Below are 27423 nucleotides of genomic sequence, written 5' to 3'. Positions count from 1 at the left end.
CAGCATAATTTCTTCCAGTCCCGTCCATGTTGCTACAAAAGTTGGGTATTCATCCTTTCTGATGGAGGCATAATACTCCATAGTGTATATGGACCACATCTTCCTTATCCATTCGTCCGTTGAAGGGCATCTTGGTTCTTTCCATAGTTTGGCGACCGTGGCCATTGCTGCTATAAACATTGGGGTACAGATGGCCCTTCTTTTCACGACATCTGTATCCTTGAGGTAAATACCCAGGAGTGCAATTGCAGAGTCATATGGAAGCTCTATTTTTAATTTCTTGAGGAATCTCCACACTGTTCTCCAAAGAGGCTGCACCAACTTGCATTCCCACCAACAGTGGAAGAGGGTTCCCCTTTCTCCACATCCTCTCCAACACATGTTGTTTCCTGGTTTGTTAATTTTGGCCATTCTAACTGGTGTGAGGTGATATCTCAATATGGTTTTAATTTGAATCTCCCTGAGTGCTAAGGATGATGAACATTTTTTCATGTGACTGATAGCCATCTGTATGTCTTGATTGGAGAAGTGTCTGTTCATATCTTCTGCCCATTTTTTGATATGTTTGCCTGTTTCGTGTGTGTTGAGTTTGAGGAGTTCATTATAGATCCTGGATATCAACCTTTTGTCTGTACTGTCATTTGCAAATATCTTCTCCCATTCCATGGGTTGCCTCTTTGTTTTGTTGACTGTTTCCTTGCTGTGCAGAAGCTTTTGATTTTGATGAAGTCCCAAAAGTTTATTTTCGCTTTTGTTTCCTTTGCCTTTGGAGACATATCTTGAAAGAAGTTGCTGTAGCTGATAGTGAAGAGATTACTGCCTATGGTCTCCTCTAGGATTCTGATGGATTCCTGTCTCACGTTGAGGTCTTTTATCCATTTTGACTTTATCTTTGTGTATGGTGTAAGAGAATGGTCGAGTTTCATTCTTCTACATATAGCTGTCCAGTTTTCCCAGCACCATTTATTGAAGAGACTGTCTCTTATCCACTGTATATTTTTTCTTGTTTTGTCGAAGATTAATTGACCATAGAGTTAAGGGTCCATATCTGGGCTCTCTACTCTGTTCCACTGGTCTATGTGTCTTGTTTTATGCCAGTAGCATGCTGTCTTGGTGATCACAGCTTTGTAATAAAGCTTGAAATCAGGTAACGTGATGCCCCCAGCTTTATTATTGTTTTTCAACATTCCCTTAGCAATTCGGGGTCTCTTCTGATTCCATACAAATTTTTGGATTATTTGCTCCAGTTCTTTGAAGAATACCGGTGGAATTTTGATCAGAATGGCATTAAAAGTACAGATTGCTCTAGGCAGTATAGACATTTTTACAATGTTTATTCTTCCAATCCAAGACCATTCCATGGTCTTCCATCTTTTTGTGTCTTCTTCAATTTCTTTCATGAGTGTTCTGTAGTTCCTCGAGAACAGATTTTGGTTTTTTTGTAAATGTAAATGTAAAATGTAAAAAATGTGAAAAAGAACTGATTTTTTAATATAATTATCTGTTTTGTGTGGGTTGAGTTTGAGGAGTTCATTATAGATCCTGGAAATCAACCTTTAGTCTGTTCTGTCATTTGCAAATATCTTTCCCATTCCGTGGGTTGCCTCTTTGTTTTCTTGGCTGTTTCCTTTGCTGTGCAGAAGCTTTTGATTTTGATGAAGTCCCAAAAGTTTATTTTCCCTTTTGTTTCCTTTGCCTTTGGAGACATATCTTGAAAGAAGTTGCTGTGGCTGATATCAAAGAGGTTACTGCCTATGTTCTCCTCTAGGATTCTGATGGATTCCTGTCTCACGTTGAGGTCTTTTATCCACTTTGAGTTTATCTTTGTGTACGGTGTAAGAGAATGGTCGAGTTTCCTTCTTCTACATATAGCTGTCCAGTTTTCCCAGCACCATTTATTGAAGAGACTGTCCTTTTTCCACTGTATATTTTTTCCTGTTTTGTCGAAGATTAATTGACTTTAGAGTTGAAGGTCCATATCTGGCTCTCTACTCTGTTCCACTGGTCTATGTGTCTGTTTTTATGCCAGTACCATGCTGTCTTGGTGATCACAGCTTTGTAGTAGAGCTTGAAATCAGGTAACGTGATGCCCCCAGTTTTATTTTTGTTTTTCAACATTTCCTTAGCGATTTGGGGTCTCTTCTGATTCCATACAAATTTTTAGATTATCAAAAAATTGGCAGAAGCTATGAACAGACACTTCTCCAATGAAGACATACAAATGGCTACCAGACACATGAAAAAATGTTCATCATCACTAGCCATCAGGGAGATTCAAATTAAAACCACATTGAGATATCACCTTACACCATTTAGAATAGCCACAATTAGCAAGACAGGAAACAACATGTGTTGGAGAGGATGTGAAGAAAGGGGAACCCTCTTACACTGTTGGTGGGAATGCAAGTTGGTAAAGCCTCTTTGGAGAACAGTGTGGAGATTCCTCAAGAAATTAAAAATAGAGTTTCCCTATGACCCTGCAATTGCACTCCTGGGTATTTACCCCAAAGATACAGATGTAGTGAAAAGAAGTTCCATCTGTACCGTAATGTTTATAGCAGCAATTACCATGGTCGCCAAACTGTGGAAAGAAACAAGATGCCCTTCAATGGACAAATGGATAAGGAAGATGTGGTCCATATACACTATGGAGTATTATGCCTCCATCAGAAAGGTTGAATACCCAACTTTTGTAGCAACATGGACGGGACTGGAAGAGATCATGCTGAGTGAAATCAGTCAAGCAGAGAGAGTCAATTATCCTATGGTTTCACTTATTTGTGGAGCATAACAAATAGCATGGAGTACAAGGGGAGTTAGAGAGGAGAAGGGAGTTGGGGAACTTGGAAGGGGAGGTGAACCATGAGAGACTATGGACTCTGAAAAACACACTGAGTGTTTTGAATGAGAGAGGGGTGGGAGGTTGGGGGAAAGAGGTGGTGAGTACTAGCGAGGGCACGGATTACATGGAGTACTGGGTGTGGTGCAAAAATAATGAATACTGTTATGCTGAAAATAAATTTAAAAGGGAACTGATTTTTTAGTTTTTTTTTTTTAATATTCAGATGTTTAAAAAAAATCGGTGGTGGTGCCTGGGTAGCTCAGTCAGCTCCACATTGGTCTTTTAATTTCAGTTCAGGTCATGATCCTCAGGGTTGTGAGATTGAGCCCTGCATCAGGGTCTTTGCGGGATGTGGAGTGTGTTTATGGTTATATCTCTCTCTCCCCACATTCTCTCTCTCTAAAAAGAAAAGAACAGGAAGGGAAGAGAATAAAATAAAAAAGGAAAAAAGTCCTATTAGGATCTCTAGCTAGGTACAATTAAAATAATCTAATTTCAGGTATCAAGGAAATTAAGGGCCATGAATAAACCTCATTCTGAATACCTTCAAATAAGTAACAGTGGGTTTCTCCCCTGAGATTCATCCACTTTGTAGATCTATTTCAGTTAATTTATTTTTTTAAAGGTTATTTATTTGTTTATTTCAGTGAGAGAGAGAGTATGAGGTGGGGAGGAGCAGCTGATGAGGGAGAGAAACAAGTAGACTCAGAACAAAATGCAGAGCCAGACAAGGGGCTTGATCTCATCACCCTGAGATCAGTGCTGAACTGAAACCACGAGTTGGATCCTTAACTGACTGTGCCACCCAGGAGACTTCCTTCAGTTATCTTAGATATTGTATCTTCATACATGATTTTTACCAGTATCAATATAAGGAAATATATCAGTTTATTATTGTTAGATTTATTTAAAACTTTAACACCTGCATTTTTAGAATGTGTTTACATATTGTTCCTATTTTTAAACTTCCCTCTAAGTTTATTATTTTTGGACTAGTTTATCATTTTGTCTTTTTTTAAGTAGAAAACAAGTGAGCCTTAGGAATTTGTTAATGAAAGTATTTTCTCATTGTAATACCCTGTGTTTCTATGACAAAAAATATAATTATATAATGCCTCAAATGTGTTAAACATTAAAGTAGTATAGGACATGTATAAGCTGATATTTTGAGTGGCAGTGTACAACTCAGCAGCTGATAGCTGAAAGGTATTAGAAAGTTCCCAAAACAAGATTTTCTTATTTCACAATTTTATCTGAGATCTGTTTTGTAAATAACTCATGTTGAGGCAAAAAGGTATTCTCTAAGACAACAAAATTAGATCTCAACAGTTATTTTTTAATCGTAGTTTTTTCAAAGTTTAATATTTTGGGTTTCATGACATATTTGTGTAAATATTTAAAATCAACCTCCCTACTTCCACCTCATCATTTGACATTGATAATTGTTGTAGTGTCCTTAGAAACATCTTTATTACATGTTCTTTCAGACTTCATTACATGCATTACAAAAGGTATATATCAATCACTTATAATACACTCTTCTCTAAGTAGTATGCAGGCAGTGTTCTTCCAAACATCTTCATTAGAAGTGTTCTTACACGACACTCTACATGGATTACAGAATATTTATAGCTTCCATTCACTGACAAAAGATTGATCTCTATATAGTAAGCAAGTACCATTCTTAGAAACATCTTTATTAGAAGTGTTCTTAAATACTTCACTACACACATTGCAGAATGTATAGATATCATTTACTGATATCTTAAAGTATATGCAAGTAGCAGAATTTTATCATTTAAGTAACAACACAAGCCACTTAAAAATTAAGAAATAGACTTGTCACAAAATGCACATGCATACATACACTCAAAAAATTAACATATCCCCTTGGAATTCCAAATGTATATAACATGTATATGCATTTACTTTAGATTATCTATGTTCATAGTCTCATTAAAGAAGAAAACATTGAAAACTAACTGTGTATAATTTCAAAAACCATTTTATTTTTAAAAGATTTTATTTGAGAGAGAGAGAGAAAACACAAGAAGGCAGCAGCAGGCAGAGGGAGAGGGAGAAGTAAGATCCCCACTGAACAGAGAGCCCAACAATGTGGGGCTTCACCCCGGGACCCTGACACTTCAGGTCATGACCTGACCTGACCTGACCTGAAGGCAGACACTTAACTGACTTAGTCACCCAGGTGCCTTCAAATACCATTTTAAATATAGTTTTTAGTATTTAGGTAGAGTTTTACTATAGCTTGTACTCATTAAGCTTTATAATTTTTTACCATTGTTTTCAAGCTGTTTATTCCTACGATATTCTTACTATATTTTAAATTGAGTTCTGTTGGATCTATTGAGCATATTTCTTATGTTTGACTACTCTATAACATCAAATCAAAGTGATAGTTTTCCATTGGTGCCAAGTTTGTTTTGCACCTTTGAAATTCCTGGCTTTTTGGAATCTAATTTTGTAGCTTGCATATAGTAGTATTTCTAGATTCCATCACTTATGGTTTTTATGACTTGGTAATGTGAAGAAGCTTTCAGTTAAAATGCTAACAATCATCTGTTGCTTGAAAATCAGCAAATGAAGAGTTTTAAAATACATTTGGTGTCTTTTTGGCCTCTCTTTTCTTTCAAGTATAGACCAGTTCCTTATAAAATATAAATAGATAAAATTTTAATTGTTGAGTTTCAGAAAATTTTAAATACTTTGGCTTTAGAAGCATCTCTTTAAATTTCAGTTGTGGTATTGGTTTAAATAATTTTATTAGCCAATTTCTGACTCCTATAACTTGGCAATATGTGGATTTTTTTCTGAATTTTCTTCAGTATTTTTTATATTTATCTCTTTTAGATAAAGTCATAGCACATGCAAATAAGAAACCAAATTAAACTCAAAGAAGTATTATATTAACTTATATACAGTATGGTGGATTTTAAGAACATAAAAGAATTGATTGGTGAGGCTGAATTACATGCTGTGTATAGTGTTAGGAAATACTAGATTACAGTTTTATTGTGCAGGATATGTGTATGTAAAAACATTGTCCCATTTCTCAAATTCATTCTAATCTCACATCTCTTTGTTTAACTAATGCCTACAATATTTCTCATTTACTTAACTCGGGGCATAGTTCTTTTAGTGTGAGATATATGACATTAACATTTTTGTGTGTTTTTCTTTAGTTGCATAAAACAAAATTGTAAGCTCTTTAAGTGTAGAGATTGTGTTGTGTTTCTTCCCGTCTCCCACAATTTCTAACAATTACTGTGCATACATTAATTTATTAAATATTCATTAAATATTTTCTGGGGCAAGTGGGTGGTTCAGTGGGTTAAGGCCTCTGCTTTTGGCTCGGGTCGTGGTCTCAGGTTCCTGGGATCGAGCCCTGCATCGGGCTCTCTGCTTGGTGGGGAGCCTGCTTCCTCCTCTTTCTCTGCCTGCCTCTCTGCCTACTTGTGATCTCTCTCTCTCTCTGTCAAATAAATAGATTAAAAAAATATTCTTTCAGAAAATATATGAGTGAGATTAAGGAATGATGAGCTGTACATATAGATTGTGGTCTTTCCAAAAATTCACTGATGTAGATAGCTGGCTTCACTTAGATTACTCTAAGACTGTGATCAGCTGTCTCTTACATCTTTAAGCATGCCATTTTGGATTATTTTATGGGTGTCATAGAAGCCATTTCCAGTCTTAGGCCATCTCAATTAGTATGACAAGTAGCAAAACATAGTGATTAAGAGCATGAGATCTGCAGTTAAACTTCTTAGATTTAAATCCTGACTCAGCCACTTACTAACTGTGTGTTCTTCATTAAGTGACTTACCTCTCCTTAAGTCAGTTTTTACATCTGTAAAGTGGATATAATAGTAGTTCCTATGTCATAGAGTTGTTGTGAGAATGGAGTTAACATATAAAAGGTGCTTAGAATACTGGCAAATATTAGATACTATTATTACAGTGGGCCTTGCAACTTCTTAAACTAAAGAAAAAAGCTCCAGTTATTTTTATTTATAAACAAAATACACAGGCTAATCTTGATGGCTTATGTCAATCCCCGTACATATACAGGTGGGGTCATGACTGTATAAATTACTGATATATTTGGGAAAATGTAAAATTTATATAAGCACATGCATGTACATACTCAGACATATACACATTTAAGAATAATACTGTGACTCAAACTTGTAAATCAATATTGTTAATATCAAGCTCTGATGGGACAAAATGACAAGAGATAAAAATAGGGTAGGTGTGGATGTGTATGCCATAAAAATCAATTTGAAAGTCACAGATTTTAAGATTTATAGCTTAGTATTCAATCATAAAATTTATCCTTGGCAATAATTTGGATATCACCATCATGAATGTGTGAAAGTATATTAAAATACAGATAGTTTTACAAACCTGGAAGACTGTGTGCCAGATATTGAGAATGAGATTTCTGCTTTTCATTGATGGTATCGCTTTGAGGGCATGCCAATTGTGGAATTTTAATCAATTTTTAGGCTTGCTAGGTGTCTCCTTGGATTGTTTTGCATTATGACATTCAGCTACTTCTGTGTTTATGCTTCCTTAAAGAAGCATGACCATGTCTCTGATTAGCAAGCTTTTCATGCCTATAACCTGATATATATTAATCACACCAATTTGTTAATTATGTCATTAATGACTTAAAAGGCTGATGTTTAAATGAAAGCAAAATGATATGTATGGATTCCATCAAAAATCCCTCAATCAAAGCAGGCAGGCTATTTGTTGGTGAAGCCATAGAACTGGTTTCAGGTCCATATTTATTATCTGGTCCATATACTTTCTAAGGAAGTTTTAATAAAAAGTTTTATAAAAACAAAGGCAGAGAAACCAAGCTCAAATAACTAACACTTACTGTATTAGATACTCAATCATCTTTAGAGACTAAGTTGTTTTAATTATATTTGTATACATCACAATTCTTTAATTTAGTTCTACAGTCTTGTTGACAATATATTAGATTTTAGTGCAAGTATCTGTTGCAGTTTATAAAACAGAATGTGGCCCTGGGCTGTGTGAAATAGTCAAGGCATTATTATTCATTCACCATACACACATGAAGAGTAAAGATAAAATCCTGTTAAGTCATTCAACATTTAAATATATTTCCTGAGTAAAGTTTCAGGTACATATGAGCATCATCCATAAGACTTTTATACATCATCCTACTGGATAAAACTATATATAATTTTCTCCTAGCCAATTCCTAGCATAAAAACTGACCCATACAAATCTGCTTATTTTTTAAAATCATATTTAGCAAATGTAACAAGTACTGTAAACTCTTCTATAAGTTAATAAGAAGAGTACCTTTAGAAATTTAGCTTTCAAATTTATTTTGACATAGCTACACAGCTTCACCAAATAGCCAAAACAAACTTTGAAAAACAAAAACAAAGCTGGAGGTATCACAATTGCGGAATTCAAGTTTTATTACAAAGCTGTTGTGATCAAAAGAGTATAGTATTGGCACAAAAAATAGACACATATATCAATGGAATAGAATAGAAAACCCAGAAATTAACCAACTAATATATGATAAATTAATCTTCAACAAGGCAGGAAACAATATCCAGTGGGAAGAAGAAAATTTCTTCTCTTTTTGTTTACTTTTAGCCATTCATATAATATGTACTCTCATAAATCAAATACTTGATTCTCTTTACCTAATGAAAGGATGTTATAAACTTGAAAAATAAGTAGAGAGAAATACACCCAAGTTTAGGTAGATACTTTGTAACTCTCTGAATAACATTACTGGTTATTTTATAGCATGGGGCAGAGAAGTATTCTCTATTATAAAGCTCCAAGGGAGGGAAGTGGGAAATCTGAATAAATAAACTGATAGAAGTTGAGTTATTCTAGGTGGCTTTACTTTTTAAATTTGTGAATGCAATGAGAAACTACTAATTTATGAGTAATCAAGAATAAGGCCATTTTAAATATGTGGGATTGAGAATTATAAAAATTTAAAATAGGGGCACCTGGGTGGCTCGGTCGGTTGATGGCTCAGGTCATGATCCCAGGGTCCTGGGATCGAGCCCTGCATCGGGCTCCCTACTCCACAGAGAGTCTGCTTCTCCCTCTGCCTCTGCCATTCTCTTTCTGACTATCATTAATAAATAAATAAAATCTTATAAAAATATTTAAAATAAAAGAAATATAGTTTTACAGCTTTAAGGGCAGATTATAATAAGAACGTAACCAACAAGAACAACAACAAAAAAAAACCTGATTAAAAATGGGCAGAAAAAAACTTAAAAAAATAAATAAAAATGGGCAGAAGACCTGAATAATTATTTTTCTAACAAAGACATCAGGTTGCCAACACACACATGAAAACATGCTCAACACCACTAATCACAGAAATGCAAATCGAAACTGCAGTGAAATATCACCTCACACCTATAAAATGACTAAAATCAAGAAGACAAAAAACATCAAGTGTTGATGAAGATATGGAGAAAAAGGAACTCTTGTGCATTGTTGGCAGGAATGTAAATTGGTACAGCCACTATGGGAAACAGTATAGAGGGTCCTCAAAAAACTAAAAATAGAAATGCTATATGATCCAATAACTCCACTATTGGATATTTATGCACCCCTGTGTTTATTGAAGCATTCCTTACAATAGCTAAGACATGGAAGCAACTTAAGTGTCCATCAATAGATGAATGGATAAGGAAAATGCAGTAGGAATAAATATATATAATATAGGTAATGTGGTATATTATGTATTATATGTATGTATTATGTCATATAATGTATAGGATGGATAAGAAAAATGTATATGTATATATATGTATATATATATGTTGATGTGTGTTTATACATACATATGTATATAATAAGTATAATGGAATATTATATAGCCATAAAAAGATGAGACAGTGCTGTTTGAGACAACATGGATGGACCTAGAGGGTATTATGCCAAGTGAAATAAGTCAGACTGAGAAAGACAAATACCATATGATTTCACCCATGGAATTTAAAAGAAAATGAATAAAGAAACAAAGAACAGAGTCAGAACTATAAATACAGAGAAAAAAAAATTGATGGTTGCTAGAGGGGAAGGGTGTGGAGGTGTTGGATAAGGTACGTGAAGAGAAGGAGATACAGGCCTCCAGTTAAGGAATGAATAAGTCATGAAAATAAACAAAGCATGTGAAATACAGTCAGTGATATTGTAATAGTGATGTAATGGGACAGATGATATCTGTACTTGTGGTGAACCTAGCAAAATATATAAACTTGTCAAATTACTAAGTTGTACAACAGAAACTAATGTAACTTTGTGTGTCAAATATACTCAAATGAAAATAAATAAATAAAAAGAAACAAAATAAATTTAATAGCAGTCATTAATAGGCCTTGTTTTAATAAATAAGAATACAATATTATTTAATTAACATATAAGTACAATGAAGTATATATTTGCAAAGTACTTGGTAAGTTTGAAAAGCAGTATTTAGGGGTGCCTGGGTGGCTCAGTGGGTTGGGCCGCTGCCTTCGGCTCAGGTCATGATCTCGGGGTCCTGGGATCGAGCCCCGCATCGGGCTCTCTGCTCAGCGGAGAAGCCTGCTTCCCTCTCTCTCTCTCTGCCTGCCTCTCCATCTACTTGTGATTTCTCTCTGTCAAATGAATAAATAAAATCTTAAAAAAAAAAAAAGAAAAGCAGTAATTAAGTATTCCTCATGAAATATTTATATTATCTAATTATCAAATTATCTAAAGATATTATAAAGGTAAACATTCTGCTAAGTTAATTATTTTTGAAAAAACAAAGTAATGGGATCTATATTAATCAACTTATAACATTAGTTTCCAGGATTTTAGCCACAATCACTTTCACAGGGAATTTCAACATCAAATTTCAAACAATAAGTTAAGTTTTGACCATTTCCAATCTACTCCTACTCTTATTATGTATAACCAAAGAAGAATGATAATTTATTTAGTCTTCTGAGACCTTTAGTTATCATAGCTCTACCTACATTTATGTCAGATTATTTTAATTTTTCACCATCATGTAATATATCGTGTTAGTTTTGGATTCTCTAATTACTTATTTCTAAATAAAGCTAAAGATATGGCAGAAGTTCACTAAAATATGTATCTGAATATTTTTAGTTTTTTTCTATTTTAATTATAGTTATGAAGCAGTTTATCCAAGAGATTGTACCCACCCCAAATAGTCCACATATATTAATTATATAGATTCTTAATTGATAAAATTCCAAATGTGAAAGCAATCACAAATCAAAAAGCACATTTTATCTCAGTTCAATTAAGCCCATCTTAGATATTATTATAACATTGTAAATATTCTTTCAGTTATAATCTCTGACTTTAACTGGGTCTCTTATTAATTAAATTTTATACTTATAACAATATTTAATTAATTTATTAATTAAATTTTGTACTTAAGCATTTCTGTAAGCATCTACAAAAATTTGTCTTCCTAAGCCTAACTAAAGATACTGCACTTAAGGTGGACTGTTGGAATGAAAACAGTAAGTAGCTCATTGATAATGATAAAAATCCACAAGTAATTGTGTTTCTAAAATAATTTATTTTATTTTATTTTCACAAATAATTCTATACTATAGAAACATATAGTTATCTTTACAAGGAGGTACAGACTTTATTTTCCTTGAAATCTCCTATACCTCTTTTATCTTTTTCAGGATTGGATTGTACTTTTCCAGTCTATGGAGAAAATTTTGAAAGAGCAGAAATCAATGGAGAGAAACTACTTAATATCACCCGGCAACAACTTAGTGATCTTGGCATAACCCGGACTGACCACCAGGACATCATATTGAAAGCAGTTGCTAATATTTGTGAAAAGGTGAGTATAACACTGTTCTATATTGCCTTTATTTCTAAATAACTAGTAATAATTGAAGATTGTGCTTCTGTCTGATACTATATTCTCTACAGTGAATTGCAGTTTTTTGTCTTTCAACTCAAAAGTACTTATGATTGATATGGTTTTTCACTACTCTACTTAAAAATTATGTGGGCCCTTCTTAATCCTTTATTTGAATCATGGCACTGTCTGAAGTGATTGTTGTTTCTTGTCCATCAATCCTGGGAAAAGTCAAGGATATTCTGCCTAAACTCAAGGGTATTCTGCTTCCCAGAATTGAAAGTCAGACATGGAGATTCTAGGAAATAAATGTACAAAGTTTTATAAGATCAAAGGATTGAGAAGACTGCTCTATCTACCGTGGCTCAAAATGAATTGAAGAATGGTAAGGGGTTATCAGGGCCAGACACAATATTCTCGACAGATGTCTCTGCATCTAGAAATAGAATTGTCACTTTATATAATAGCTAAGTCAACCCACAACTCAATAATAGATACAAAGAATATACTGACACTGTTTAACAAAGAAGAAGAAAACGTGGAGTTTTTCATTATTTCAGGGCTGTGATCAAAATCCATCTATCTACTCAACAAATATTGATTGAGGACCTTCAGTTACTTGAGAAATTCAAGCAATGTCATATGCCTAATTTTGTCTAATGAGTTTCATTTTCCACATTTTCATTTGATAGGCTTGAAAACTGTTTTTTCTCAGTCTGACCATTTCACTCAGCATAAAAGCCTCTAGGTCCATCCATATTGCTACAAATGACAAGGTTTCATCATTTTTGCTCCTGCATAATATTCCACTGCATGTATATACGACTTCTTTATCCATTCAGCCAGCAGTGGACACGTAGGTTGTTTCCATACCTTGGCTATTGTAAATAATGTTATAGTAAACATAGAGTTGCATATATGTATATTTTTTATCTTATTTTTTTAAATTTTTTAGTTTTTATAAACATATATTTTTATCCCCAGGGGTACAGGTCTGTGAATCACCAGGTTTACACACTTCACAGCACTCACCAAAGCACATACCCTCCCCAATGTCCATAATCCCACCCCCTTCTCCCAAACCCCCTCCCCCCAGCAACCCTCAGTTTGTTTTGTGAGATTAAGAGTCACTTATGGTTTGTCTCCCTTCCAATCCCATCTTGTTTCATTTATTATTCTCCTACCCACTTAAGCCCCCATGTTGCATCACCACTTCCTCATATCAGGGACATCATATGATAGTTGTCTTTCTCTGCTTGACTTATTTCACTAAGCATGAAACGCTCTAGTTCCATCCATGTGGTCGCAAATGGCAAGATTTCATTTCTTTTGATGGCTGCATAGTATTCCATTGTGTATATATAACACATCTTCTTGATCCATTCATCTGCTGATGGACATCTAGGTTCTTTCCATAGTTTGGCTATTGTGGACATTGCTGCTATAAACATTCAGGTGCACGTGCCCCTTTGGATCACTACGTTTGTATCTTTAGGGTAAATACCCAATAGTGCAATTGCTGGGTCATAGGGAAGTTCTATTTTCAACATTTTGAGGAACCTCCATGCTGTTTTCCAGAGTGGCTGCACCAGCTTGCATTCCCACCAACAGTGTAGGAGGGTTCCCCTTTCTCCGCATCCTCGCCAGCATCTGTCATTTCCTGACTTGTTGATTTTAGCCATTCTGACTGGTGTGAGGTGATATCTCATTGTGGTTTTGATTTGTATTTCCCTGATGCCCAGTGATATGGAGCACTTTTTCATGTGTCTGTTGGCCATCTGGATGTCTTCTTTGCAGAAATGTCTGTTCATGTCCTCTGCCCATTTCTTGATTGGATTATTTATTCTTTGGGTGTTGAGTTTGCTAAGTTCTTTATAGATTCTGGACACTAGTCCTTTATCTGATATGTCGTTTGCAAATATCTTCTCCCATTCTGTCAGTTGTCATTTGGTTTTGTTAACTGTTTCTTTTGCTGTGCAAAAGCTTTTGATCTTGATGAAATCCCAATAGTTCATTTTTTCCCTTGCTTCCCTTGCCTTTTGCGTTGTTCCTAGGAAAATGTTGCTGCGGCTGAGGTCGAAGAGGTTGCTGCGTGTGTTCTCCTCAAGGATTTAGATGGATTCCTTTCGCACGTTGAGGTCCTTCATCCATTTTGAGTCTATTTTTGTGTGTGGTGTAAGGAAATGGTCCAATTTCATTTTTCTGCATGTGGCTGTCCAATTTTCCCAGCACCATTTATTGAAGAGGCTGTCTTTTTTCCATTGGACATTCTTTCCTGCTTTGTAGAAGATTAGTGGACTGTAGAGTTGAGGGTCTATTTCTGGGCTCTCTATTCTGTTCCATTGATCTATGTGTCTGTTTTTGTGCCAGTACCATGCTGTCTTGATGATGACAGCTTTGTAATAGAGCTGGAAGTCCGGAATTGTGATGCCACCAACGTTGGCTTTCTTTTTCAATATCCCTTTGGCTATTCGAGGTCTTTTCTGGTTCCATATAAATTTTAGAATTATTTGTTCCATTTATTTGAAAAAGATGGATGGTACTTTGATAGGAATTGCATTAAACGTGTAGATTGCTTTAGGTAGCATAGATATTTTCACAATATTTATTCTTCCAATCCAGGAGCATGGAACATTTTTCCATGTCTTTGTGTCTTCCTCCATTTCTTTCATGAGTACTTTATAGTTTTCTGAGTATAGATTCTGTGCCTCTTTGGTTAGGTTTATTCCTGGGCATCTTGTGGTTTTGGGTGCAATTGTAAATGGGATTGACTCCTTAATTTCTCTTTCTTCTGTCTTGCTGTTGGTGTAGAGAAATGCAACTGATTTCTGTGCATTGATTTTATATCCAGACACTTTACTGAATTCCTGTATAAGTTCTAGCAGTTTGGGAGTGGAGTCTTTTGGGTTTTCCACATATAGTATCATATCATCTGCGAAGAGTGATAATTTGACTTCTTCTTTGCCGATTTGGATGCCTTTAATTTCCTTTTGTTGTGTGATTGCTGAGGCTAGGACCTCTAGTACCATGTTGAGTAGCAGTGGTGATAATGGACATCCCTGCCATGTTCCTGACCGTAGCGGAAAAGCTTTCAGTTTTTCTCCATTGAGAATGATATTTGCGGTGGGTTTTTCATAGATGGCTTTGATGATATTGAGGTATGTGCCCTCTATCCCTACACTTTGAAGAGTTTTGATCAGGAAGGGATGCTGTACTTTGTCAGATGCTTTTTCAGCATCTATTGAGAGTATCATATGGTTCTTGTTCTTTCTTTTATTGATGTGTTCTATCACATTGACTGATTTGCGGATGTTGAACCAACCTTGCAGCCCTGGAATAAATCCCACTTGGTCGTGGTGAATAATCCTTTTAATGTACTGTTGAATCCTATTGGCTAGTATTTTGTGAGTATTTTCGCATCTGTGTTCATCAAGGATATTGGTCTATAGCTCTCTTTTTTGGTGGGATCCTTGTCTGGTTTTGGGATCAAGGTGATGCTGGCCTCATAAAATGAGTTTGGAAGTTTTCCTTCCATTTCTATTTTTTGGAACAGTTTCAGGAGAATAGGAATTAGTTCTTCTTTAAATGTTTGGTAGAATTCTTCCGGGAAGCCGTCTGGCCCTGGGCTTTTGTTTGTTTGGAGATTTTTAATGACTGTTTCAATCTCCTTACTGGTTATGGGTCTGTTCAGGCTTTCTATTTCTTCCTGGTTCAGTTGTGGTAGTTTATTTGTTTCTAGGAATGCATCCATTTCTTCCAGATTGTCAAATTTATTGGCGTAAAGTTGCTCATAGTATGTTCTTATAATAGTTTGTATTTCTTTGGTGTTAGTTGTGATCTCTCCTCTTTCATTCATGATTTTATTTATTTGGGTCCTTTCTCTGTTCTTTTTGATAAGTCGAGCCAGGGGTTTATCAATTTTATTAATTATTTCAAAGAACCAGCTCCTAGTTTTGTTGATTTGTTCTATTGCCTTTTGGTTTCTATTTCATTGATTTCTGCTCTGCTCTTTATGATTTCTCCTGCTGGGCTTAGGGTTTCTTTCTTGTTCTTTCTCCAGCTCCTTTAGGTGTAGGGTTAGGTTGTGTACTTGAGACCTTTCTTGGTTCTTGAGAAAGGCTTGTACTGCTATATATTTTCCTCTCAGGACTGCCTTTGTTGTGTCCCACAGATTTTGAATCGTTGTATTTTCATTATCATTTATTTCCATGATTTTTTTCTTTTTCTTTTTTTTTTAAAGATTTTATTTATTTATTTCAGAGAGAGAGAGACAGTGAGAGAGAGCATGAGCGAGGAGAAGGTCAGAGGGAGAAGCAGACTCCCCATGGAGCTGGGAGCCTGATGTGGGATTTGATCCTGCGATTCCAGGATCATGACCTGAGCCGAAGGCAGTCGTCCAACCAACTGAGCCACCCAGGCATCCCACCATGATTTTTTTCAATTCTTCTTTAATTTCCCTGTTGACCCATTCATTCTTTAGAAGGATGCTGTTTAGTCTCCATGTATTTGGGATCTTTTCAAACTTCCTTTTGTGGTTGAGTTCTAGCTTTAGAGCATTGTGGTCTGAGAATATGCAGGGAATGATCCCAATCTTTTGATACCGCTTGAGTCCTGATTTAGGACCGAGGATGTGATCTATTCTGGAGAATGTTCCATGTACACTAGAGAAGAATGTGTATTCTGTTGCTTTGGGATGAAATGTTCTGAATATATCCGTGATGTCCATCTGGTCCCGTGTGTCGTTTAAGGCCTTAATTTCCTTGCTGATCTTTTGCTTGGATGATCTGTCCATTTCAGTGAGGGGAGTGTTAAAGTCCCCTACTATTATTGTATTATTGTTTATGTGTTTCTTTGATTTTGTTATTAATTGGTTTATATAGTTGGCTGCTCCCACGTTGGGGGCATAGATATTTAAAATTGTTAAATCTTCTTGGTGGACAGACCCTTTGAGTATGATATAGTGTCCTTCCTCATCTCTTATTATAGTCTTTGGCTTAAAATCTAATTCATCTGATATAAGGATTGCCACTCCTGCTTTCTTCTGATGTCCATTAGCATTGTAAATTCTTTTCCACCCCCTCACTTTAAATCTGGAGGTGTCTTCGGGCTTAAAATGAGTTTCTTGGAGGCAACATATAGATGGGTTTTGTTTTTTTATCCATTCTGATACCCTGTGTCTTTTGACAGGGGCATTTAGCCCATTAACATTCAGGGTAACTATTGAGAGATATGAATTTAGTGCCATTGTATTGCCTGTAAGGTGACTGTTACTGTATATGGTCTCTGTTCCTTTCTGATCTACCACTTGTAGGCTCTCTCTTTGCTTAGAGGACCCCTTTCAATATTTCCTGTAGAGCTGGTTTGGTGTTTGCAAATTCTTTCAGTTTTCTTTGTCCTGGAAGCTTTTAATCTCTCCTTCTATTTTCAATGATAGCCTAGCTGGATATAGTATTCTTGGCTGCATGTTTTTCTCGTTTAGTGCTCTGAATATATCATGCCAGCTCTTTCTGGCCTGCCAGGTCTCTGTGGATAAGTCAGCTGCCAATCTAATATTTTTACCATTGTATGTTACAGACTTCTTTTCCCAGGCTGCTTTCAGGATTTTCTCTTTGTCACTGAGACTTGTAAATTTTACTATTAGGTGATGGGGTGTGGGCCTATTCTTACTGATTTTGAGGGGCATTCTCTGAACCTCCTGAATTTTGATGCTCGTTCCCTTTGCCATATTGGGGAAATTCTCTCCGATAATTCTCTCCAGTATACCTTCTGCTCCCCTCTCTCTTTCTTCTTCTTCTGGAATCCCAATTATTTAATGTTTTTTCGTGTTATGGTGTCACTTATCTCTCGAATTCTCCCCTCATGGTCCTGTAGCTGTTTGTCCCTCTTTTGCTCAGCTTCTTTATTCTCTGTCATTTGATCTTCTATATCACTAATTCTTTCTTCTGCCTCATTTATCCTAGCAGTGAGAGCCTCCATTTTTGATTGCACCTCATTAATAGCTTTTTTGATTTCAACTTGGTTAGATTTTAGTTCTTTCATTTCTCCAGAAAGGGCTTTTATATCTCTCGAGAGGGTTTCTCTAATATCTTCCATGCCTTTTTCGAGCCCGGCTAGAACCTTGAGAATTGTCATTCTGAACTCTAGATTGACATATTAGCAATGTCTGTATTGATTAGGTCCCTAGCCTTTGGTACTGCCTCTTGTTCTTTTTTTTGTGTTGAATTCTTCCGTCTTGTCATTTTGTCCAGATAAGAGTATATGAAGGAGCTAGGAAAATACGAAAAGGGTGGCAACAACCCCAGGAAAATATGCTTTAACCAAATTAGAAGAGATCCCAAATCATGAGGGGGGATAAAGGGGATAAAAAGAGGTTCAAAATGGAAGAAAGAAAGAAAAAAAAGAAAAAAGAAAAAAGAAAAAAAAATGAAAAGAAAAGAATTAAATAAAAAAGAAAACAAATAAGAAAAATATAAAAAAGAAAAAATATATATATTAGATAAGCTGGTTAAAAAACGTTAAAAAAGAAAAAGGTAAAAGTCAAAAAAAAAATTTTACCAGAAGGCGAGAAAAAAAAAAAACAAAAAATGAAAAAGAAAAAAATTAAATTAACTGCTATACTAAAAAAAATCACAGGGAAAAAGCCATGAGTTCCGTGCTTTGCTTTCTCCTCCTCTGGAATTCTGCTGCTCTCCTTGGTATTGAAACCGCACTCCTTGGTAGGTGAACTTGATCTCGGCTGGATTTCTTGTTGATCTTCTGGGGGAGGGGCCTGTTGTAGTGATTCTCAAGTGTCTTTGCCCCAGGCGGAATTGCACTTCCCTTACCAGGGCCTGGGGTGAGTAATCCGCTCGGGTTTGCTTTCAGGAGCTTTTGTTCCCTGAGCGCTTTCCGTAGAGTTCCGGAGGACGGGAATACAAATGGTGGCCTCCTGGTATCCGGCCCGGAGGAGCCGAGAGCCCAGGGCCCCACTTCTCAGTGCACCCTCAGAGAACAGCGCCCAGTTACTCCCGTCTGCCTGACCTCTGGCCATGCTCCGAGCTCACCGAGCCTGCGACCGGTTCAAGGTAACACCGAGCTGCGAGCTTACTGTCGGCTCTGTCTCTGTAGCCTGCTTTCCTGTTCCAATACCCGCAAGCTCTGCGACACTCAGACACCCCCGATCCTTCTGTGACCCTGCGGGACTTGAGGCCACGCTGACCGCGCGTGGGCTTCGCCCCGGTTTAGCCTCTGGAGCGATGTCCCTCAGCGGAACAGACTTTTAATAGTCCTGATTTTGTGCGCTGTTGCTCCGCCACTTGCCGGGAGCCGGCCCCTCCCCCCGGGGTCTCTCTTCCAGTTGCTTTGGATTCACTTCTCCGCCGGTCCTACCTTTCAGAAAGTGGTTGTTTTTCTGTTTCCAGAATTGCTGTTCTTCTCTTCGATCTGCCGATGGATTTTCAGGTGTTTGCAATCTTTAGATAAGCTATCTAGCTGATCTTCGGCTAGCTGAAGTAGTCTCAGCCTGCTACTTCTCCGCCATCTTGACTCCTCCTGAGTTGCATATATATTTTTGAAGTAGTATTTTCATTTTCATTGGGTAAATACTTACTAGTTGCATTATTGGATCGTATGGTATTTCTATTTGTAATTTTTTGAGCAAACTCCACATTGTTTTCCACAGTGGCTGTACCAATTTATATTCCCACCAATAGTTCTCAAGAGTTCCTTCTCTTCCACACCTTCACCAATACTTGTTATTTCTTGTCTTTTTGATTTCAACCATTTTGACAGCTGTGTGGTGATGTCTTGTTGGATTTTTGATTTGCATTTCTGTGATAATTAGTAATGTTGAGCATTTTTTCATGTGTCTTTTGTCCATCTGTATATCTTCTTTGGAAAAATGTCTATTCAGGTCCTCACTCATTTTTGCAATGGAAGGCTGTGTACTCCTTTTTAAAGTGTCCCTTGGGTATCTTTTCTATCTTAGTCATTACAGTAGTATGACAATATGTGTATTTGATTACACTTTATATCCCATTAAGTTAGGTATTCAGTTAAGACTACTAACAAGTAAACACCATGAGAACCCTTATATACTGACTGAACAAATTTAGTGTGTCAGTCTGAAAAGGGTTTAACAGTCATCCATACAATTTAAATACAAGTTTATTTCTATATGGAAGACATATTGGAGACTATTGATTATGTCAAGAGGTCAAGTAGTTTTTCCCTACAGAGTAGAATACCATTTAAAAATATTGGATGGATAAAAAAGAAACATTTGATATGGGGAAAACTCTAATAATATCAATTTCTCTTAACTGGCCAGCCATTCTCTAGAATATCTTGGCATCAAAATTGTTTCTATTCTTAGATAATTTCATAAATTCTTGTGATTATGCTACCATGTTTCCAATACTTCACAGCAGGTTTTAAAGGATATCCTTTTGATTAAAAGGGGAAAAAAAAGATTTGTAATGTGTCAGTATTTCAGTCAAATTACTGAGGTATATATGAACCTGAGATCTTAAAAACTTATACCCTCTAAATGTTTCATGACCATGTTTATCTTCTGGGATCTGTCTGAATAAAGTATTTCATTGAATTTAAAATGCAGTCATTGAATTGTGCTATTATTTAATTTACCCCTTTGAAAGAAGAAAAAAACAACCAATTGAGTAAGTCCAATGATTTCTACCATATGTATAAACAATCACATCCTGATTTAGGAAATTTTAGAATTCAAAAATAAATTTGTCTTCTCCAATCAATGTAATGTGGTATTTTATAAGTTTATATGGTCCCTAAGGTACAGGTTGTGATAATATTTTGAAAGATCAAACTGAAAAGGGACACATGTTCCTAAAGGTAATAGATAAGTTTTCATATAGCTGTTTGAGTAATGACTTTTGGTAAGGATGTTTTTGACTCAAATTCTGAAAATTAGCCAAGTATCATATCATATCATATCCTACCTATATCATCATATTTTAACTGGATATCTGGGACTTCCAATGTGTAATAAGTGATAACCCCATTAGAAGAAAAATGCTCAAAAAGTATGACCTGGAAGTAAACAGAAAAAGTAGTGAGGGGACAGAATCTGAATAACAAATGATTTCTTAGTAAAGAGGACTGTAATGATCTTATTTCTGTGCTTTCACAGAGGGATGAAACTTGAGAAATGAGAGAAGACATCAGCAATTGTAAAATATAACTATTCTTCTTGACATATTTTTAATAGAAATCCATCATAATTTCTTTAATATCTAGTAGAAAGTAGATACATGGATCACATGCATATAGATTTTAAATATAAGATAAAAGATAAAATTAAGAGTGTAGATAAAGGGGTTCCTGTGTGACTCAGTGGGTTAAGCCTCTGTTTTTGGCTCAAGTCATGATCTCAAGGTCCTGGGATGGAGCCCCACATTGCACTCTCTGCTCAGCAGGGAGCCTGCTTCCCCCTCTCTCTCTGTCTGCCTCTCTGCCTACCTCTCTGCCTACTTGTGATCTCTCTGTCAAATAAATAAAATCTTAAAGAAGTGTAGATATAAAGTATGGTATAAAATTATCAGTTTTCAACACTATTATAATTTTATAGATTTAAAATATGGTTTATGTGTGGTTTGAGGGTGGGAATTCAGATATAGAGATACAATTTTGAAGGCTAACACAACGTCAGGTGATAGTGGAAATCTTGGGAAATGTTGTTGGAGAAGAAAAGAAAGCTTGATTTGAAGATTTTTGAAGTAGTAATCTAAATATAATATTATTGACTTTAACTTTACTTCGTATTATTATTGACTTTTAACTTGACTGTATGTAGCAGGGAATCATTTATAAAGTACCATTATGTATTCTATTCTGATTTTAACAACTGAGAGGTAAGGAAAGAATATCAGGCATTCTAAAACACATACAAAATAGAACTTTTTAAAGGATGAGTTTTTTTTTTAAAAAAAAGAACATTATGAATAACTGCTGTCGTGCTTGTTTTATAGATGAAGAAACTGAGAGTCATAGAGTTTGTTTTGCTCCATGATTGCTTGATGAATAAATGATGGAGATGGGTTTAAAGTTCAGATTGTCTGGCTCAGTATTGTTACACTCAAAGAAGATACCAGAGAAGAAAAGAAGGTGGGCAAAGGCGAGAATGAATGAGAGGGATCTAGAGGCTATCAAAAGAGCGAGGAAATCACCAGCAGTTAAGGGAGATATATATCTGAGGAGGGCAACGTCAGCAAGATAAAATATTACCAAAGAGGTAAAAGAAATTCATTATAGTCTTATGGGTAGTAAAGTTTGAGGCAAAATATTTTCATACATTAAAAATTGTTTGATAAAGATAAATCAGTTAACCAAACATAACAAACTTATCTATATTACTTTTGTTGGGCCCTTCTTAAATATACCATTTGCTTCATGGGTTATTGCTATTATGCAGTTAGCATTTATTTATTTATTCATTTACTTTTAAAGATTTTTATTTACTCATTTGACAGAGAAAGAGTGAGAGACAGTGAGAAAGGGAACACAAGCAGAGAGGGAGTGGGAGAGGGAGAAGCAGGCTTCCTGCTGAGCAGGGAGCCTGATACAGGGCTCTATCCCAGAACCCTGGGATCATGACCTGAGCCAAAGGCAGACACTTAATGACTGAGCCACTCAGGTGCCCCAGTTAGCATATTTTAAATCAGCTAAGCAAGAAGAAGATAATTGTTGAATTTTTATACTTACCCATATTCATCTTTCCTTGATTAAGAAAGTAGTATCATGTTTTACTAGAAAGCTCAGTAGGACCTTTATGGCCCTGGTGAAAGGTCTCTCTTTTCTAGAAAGACAGAAATATTTGGTGGAAGATGGCAATGTATAATTATATTTTTTAAACTGTATATCCCCATGCAGTGAGGAAGTACTCTATAGATTTGTCATTAAAGCATGAAGTTGAAAATCTGTCTCCGGTAGATCTATCTTTTTTGCACCTGGGCTTTCTCATCTCTCTGAGTTAATTACAAAGACCAGTACCAGGCAAGAACAATATCAAAGAAAACAGATTATTGATGTTATAGATATTTATAGATAGGTTCATTCATTTGGCAGTTAATAAATAAAAATCGTATTTAATATAATTAAGGGTTAAGTTATGTGAAGATAATTACTGACAAACATGATAAGCAAATATCATTATAAACAGAAATTCAACTTCGTGAATGCAAGGATTTATGTCCCTCAGAGGAGTAGGGAAGTTTCTGTGTCTGGAATCAAGTAATAGGTATTCATTGAACTATAGCTAATACGTTCTTTTAGTACGTATAATTACTATCAGTGCCATTTATACAGTTTGGAAAGGCTTTCCAAAGATTTACAATTGATCCTTATTATAGAAAAATAGCAATTGGGAAATAAGCAATAGGATATAAATTTTTCAAAAATGGAAAGAATAGAAGGAATAATGATAATCATGTTTCAAAAATTACATATAATCCAAATAAGTTTGTCCTTTTATCATATGGAAAATTAATTTATTTCTATGTTCTTTTCTGAATTTAGCTTGCTTATCTAGCTTATGCTTAAATCTAGGGCAGAATCTATCATTCTAAGTTATTTCCTCTATCCAAATTTCATTATAGAATATGTCATCAAATGTGGGTTAAAGTTTATTTTATGGAATATTTTCTTGTATCTGAGAAATCAAGAAAAAACACTATTACCTTTCTTGTGCCACTATTGCTTGGTTTTATATAAAATCACATGTACTTTGAAGTTTGGAATAGAATAGTAGACATTTGAAAATTTATTTTATTTTCCTATATGACTCCTCTTGAAATGTTGAGTAGAAGGATGTAAAGATGCCTACACCTTTACTTCCATGGTGGAACTAATTCATAATGCATACTAAAAAATTCCAGTAAAATCAGACAGGCAGACAGTGTTTTCAGACACTCAGACTGTTGTTCCCTGCTTTAAACCTGGGAAATATAGAGATTACTGTACAGCTTCCTTTCAAAATACATCCAGTTGCTCCTTAGTCCCATGTTGCTGTAACAAATGGTGGTAAGTTGTAACCATGTTAACAGAAAGGAATGTGATTTACATGATGACAAAGCAGATGGTTTACTGTTCAGCAGTCAGAAGGAAAGATCAGTAACTGATTTCGGTTTCAAGACTTAACTCATTCAAGTTAATTTTACCTGCAATGAACTTCCTTGGAGATTATTTTAAGAAAAAAATTCAAAATCTTTATCTCCCATCTCAGAAATAGAAACCTTTCTGGGATGTGCAAACTTTTCATTAAAATGTCCTTTATTTCTGCTTCTTTCCCAGTATAAGGAAGTTTGACTTCAATAGCTCTAAACAGAACAAATAGAAAGGGGAAAAAAACTCAATTAATTTATTTACTATGTGCCCCAGAACAATGTGTTAATGGATAACAAAATTTGAGGAACTTGTATTAAGATTAAATTTCTTTAATTATAGTAGGAATGAGAAAATACCTAGATATGAAAATAACTGTTACTGCTTATGAGTGTAAACCAGAGTCTTGCTCTGCTTTCTGTGGTATCATAGTACTGGCTAACTAATTCTATGTTTTAAAACATTATTACTTTATCACTTTTTCTGTCTTCTATTCATTCTTCATTATAATTATATTGAAGATGAACTAAACTCAGTGTTCAATTATTTCAGTCATCTTCCTTTTTACCCAGAAATAAATGAATGGTTCTCTGTTCTGTGAAGAAAGCTGACACAACTTATTTTCATATCTGTCGGTTTTTATAGTTCTTGTTATGACTTATCATCAATATATATTTGCAATTAAAGGTCATCTTCCTTTCATTCTATTCTTTAACTTTCTAAGAGGGAAACCTTAAATAATTATAAAGCTGAGAAATCTAAATAATGCTATCTTTTGGTCTTCTACAGTCTCATTTTTCTACTCTTAATAGAAACTACAGTTAAATATAAGGACTAAAGATGTGTGATATAAAAAAAACTAATGTCTTGGCCACTGTTTGAATAGATATCTGGGTTCCACAATAGCTGACTGCATGGTAAAACAAAAGTTAAGGAAACTGTGTTATTCTCTCACTATAGGCAGTTTATCACTTAAGTAGCCTATAGAGCAGGAATTTCCTCAAGTTCATTCATCATTATTTAAATTCCAGAATTGTTAGCTGGTTGGTTTTTTATATTGACTCTGAGGTAAGTTACAGTTGTAATGGGGGACTTGAACTATTTGGACAGCTGCTTGGAAATGTCATTCTATTAATAGCAAGACATGTGTCTGACTATGCCTACCATTCCCTTCCTTCATTACTACTTACTAACTATAAGATGACATGACATGGTCACTTTTTCCCAAGGCTTCTAGGTTTTATAAATAGTTATTTTTTGCTCAAAATTTGGACCAGATAAACTGTTCTTATCATGTTTTTCTTTTCTGAGAAATGAAATTGCCAAGAGTGCAAGTCTTCAGACTCAGGTGAATTTTTTCTTAGGGCATGGGGTGGAAACTAAATACTTAACATATTATTTTAGAAGGACGGTCAGTAATCTTATGGGAGAGATGCCAGAAGCTTAAGAAATTGGAATTTCTTTTTATCTTAAAGAGCTCTTTTACAGAGTGTCTCCAAACATAAATATTTTGTGAGATATAGATATGTTGGTTGGATGTAAATACAATTTGTAGATAATTAAATAACTGCACTAAAATACTAGCATGTCATGCATTTAAGCTTAATTCTCATAGAAGTAGAGTTGAAGCTCACTGAACATAAATTATAGTTCACCTTATCTTTACTTTTATTAACAGCTTAACTTCTCTTTAAAATAAAGCTTCCTCTTTTTGACTGTATATGCTCCATTAAATTGTCTTGATTTTTTCCCCCTTAGGACAAAGTTGAGAAGAAAGATATGCAAGGAGAAGATCAGGTAAGAAAACAATAGTAGTAACACCAACAAAAAATCTATTGAGGAAATCTAAGTAAAAAATTATTTGTTGCAATACTAAAGACAAGTGTGATGGGGCAGGATGTACTGAGATTTATAATTTTATGGTTCAAAGTATAGTTACTAAATTGTCTTGGAATTGCTACTATTAACAGCTGCCTACAATGTGGGAAAAAGTGAGTCAAATGGTATCTTTTCACAGTATACCAAATATCCGGCTGGAAACATCTGGATGACTTACTGGTTCACTCTGCATGGATAATATTTAATTCTGTTTCTGTTAAAGTTTTAGTGCTTGATCTCTTTTGGCTCTGGGCTTTTGGATGTCATGGTAGTTGAATATATTGCCACCTCCTTTATCTTCTGTGTTAGTTATGATTGCTGGACAGTTATGTTATTTTTTGTTTCTGCTAGTGTATAAGAGTTTCTAAAATAGTGGGGATTTTTCTGTTTTTGTCCATTTTTTTTTGTAAAATATGTATCTGTTCACCAGAAAATTTCTTTTAATTAATTTACCACTGTCTTAGAGATGTATTTTTGTCAGTGAGAAGAATTTGAATACTCAGAAGTGAATATACAGAAGCATTATTGAAGCATGAATGTATTTCAGCAAAGAGATACTAATTTTTAAATTTTTAGTCACAGAACTTAGAAAAACTACAGTTACTGTAAGAAAATATATTATTGATCAGTTGTTTTTTCCTTTGAAAATTTGGCATTTTACATTTGGGAGTCAGGCTGAAAGTACACAATTTAATATTTCAAACATTTGGTTAAAGTAGAACCTCTTGCTTAAACAATTGGCCTTTAAGATAGAGGGCTAAACACATTTTTTTAAAGATTTATTTATTTTAGAGAAAAAGCAAGCACAGTGGGGAGGGGCAGAGGAGATGGAGAGAAAAAATCTCAAGCAGACTCACCCCCTTGCAGCTGAGGACAGAGCTCAATGCGGGGGCTTGATCTCAAGACCCTGAGATCATGAGTCAGAAGTTAACTGACTGAGCCATTTGAGCACCTCATAGAGGGATAAACATATTTTCTGAGTAAATTTTCAGGAATTCACATACTATTACTCTCTCCCCCCCCCCACCTACCCCCCCCCCACACACCACAAACATAGCTACAGCAGGTATGAAAAGGACACTTAGAGATTCATTTGTAAGTTGCCTTCTAGGCAACCAACTTAGTATAGATTGTTTGTGTATGAGTTCATAATTTGTGGATTTTTAAAAATATGTCATTGTCATCCTTGGTGGGATTAAATTAGATATGTATGTCATTATCATACTTGGGATTAAGTTGGATATGTAAACAATCAGAAAATTTGATTGTTCCTTATTAGCAGTGAATAATAAGATAGATAACTTGAAGATAGCCTAATTGCAGAGTTTTTCTGTTTAGTGACTTTTGAAGAATGATACACTCTTTCCTGAGTTTTGAGATTTTGGGGGGGTTCATATAACCTCTGCTTTTAATCACTTTCAACCTACTGCTACACTATTTTTTTAGTGTCTATAGTAGCTTCTAAAGGAAAAATACAAATATATTAGCAATTATAGTTAGAATAGTTAGAGAATAGAGTTCTCCAGTAAAATTTTATCAAATGCTGTTTCATTTTTTTAAGATTTTTTTTAAATTTTTTATTTTTTATAAACATATATTTTTATCCCCAGGGGTACAGGTCTGTGAATCACCAGGTTTACACAGTTCACAGCACTCACCA

At 35.1% G+C, this 27423-nt stretch overlaps 1 protein-coding gene across 1 annotated transcript in view; it reads left to right on the top strand.

The window, feature by feature from the left end:
- LOC309855893 (connector enhancer of kinase suppressor of ras 3-like) overlaps positions 1-27423 on the top strand; it is a gene marked incomplete at its 3' end in the record, with an annotated part of 208545 nt that overhangs the window by 32946 nt on the left and 148176 nt on the right. The window contains exons 2-3 of the mRNA XM_082716514.1: positions 11587-11750; positions 25644-25682. Coding sequence (XP_082572640.1) covers positions 11587-11750; positions 25644-25682 — 203 coding nt within the window. The remainder of the gene's footprint in view (positions 1-11586; positions 11751-25643; positions 25683-27423) is intronic.

Source organism: Mustela nivalis (genome assembly GCF_964662115.1).
Source record: "Mustela nivalis genome assembly, chromosome: X".
In the NCBI taxonomy this organism is placed as follows: domain Eukaryota; kingdom Metazoa; phylum Chordata; class Mammalia; order Carnivora; family Mustelidae; genus Mustela; species Mustela nivalis.
The sequence above is the reverse complement of the archived record's forward strand: the minus strand, read 5'-3'. Positions and strand labels throughout refer to the sequence as shown.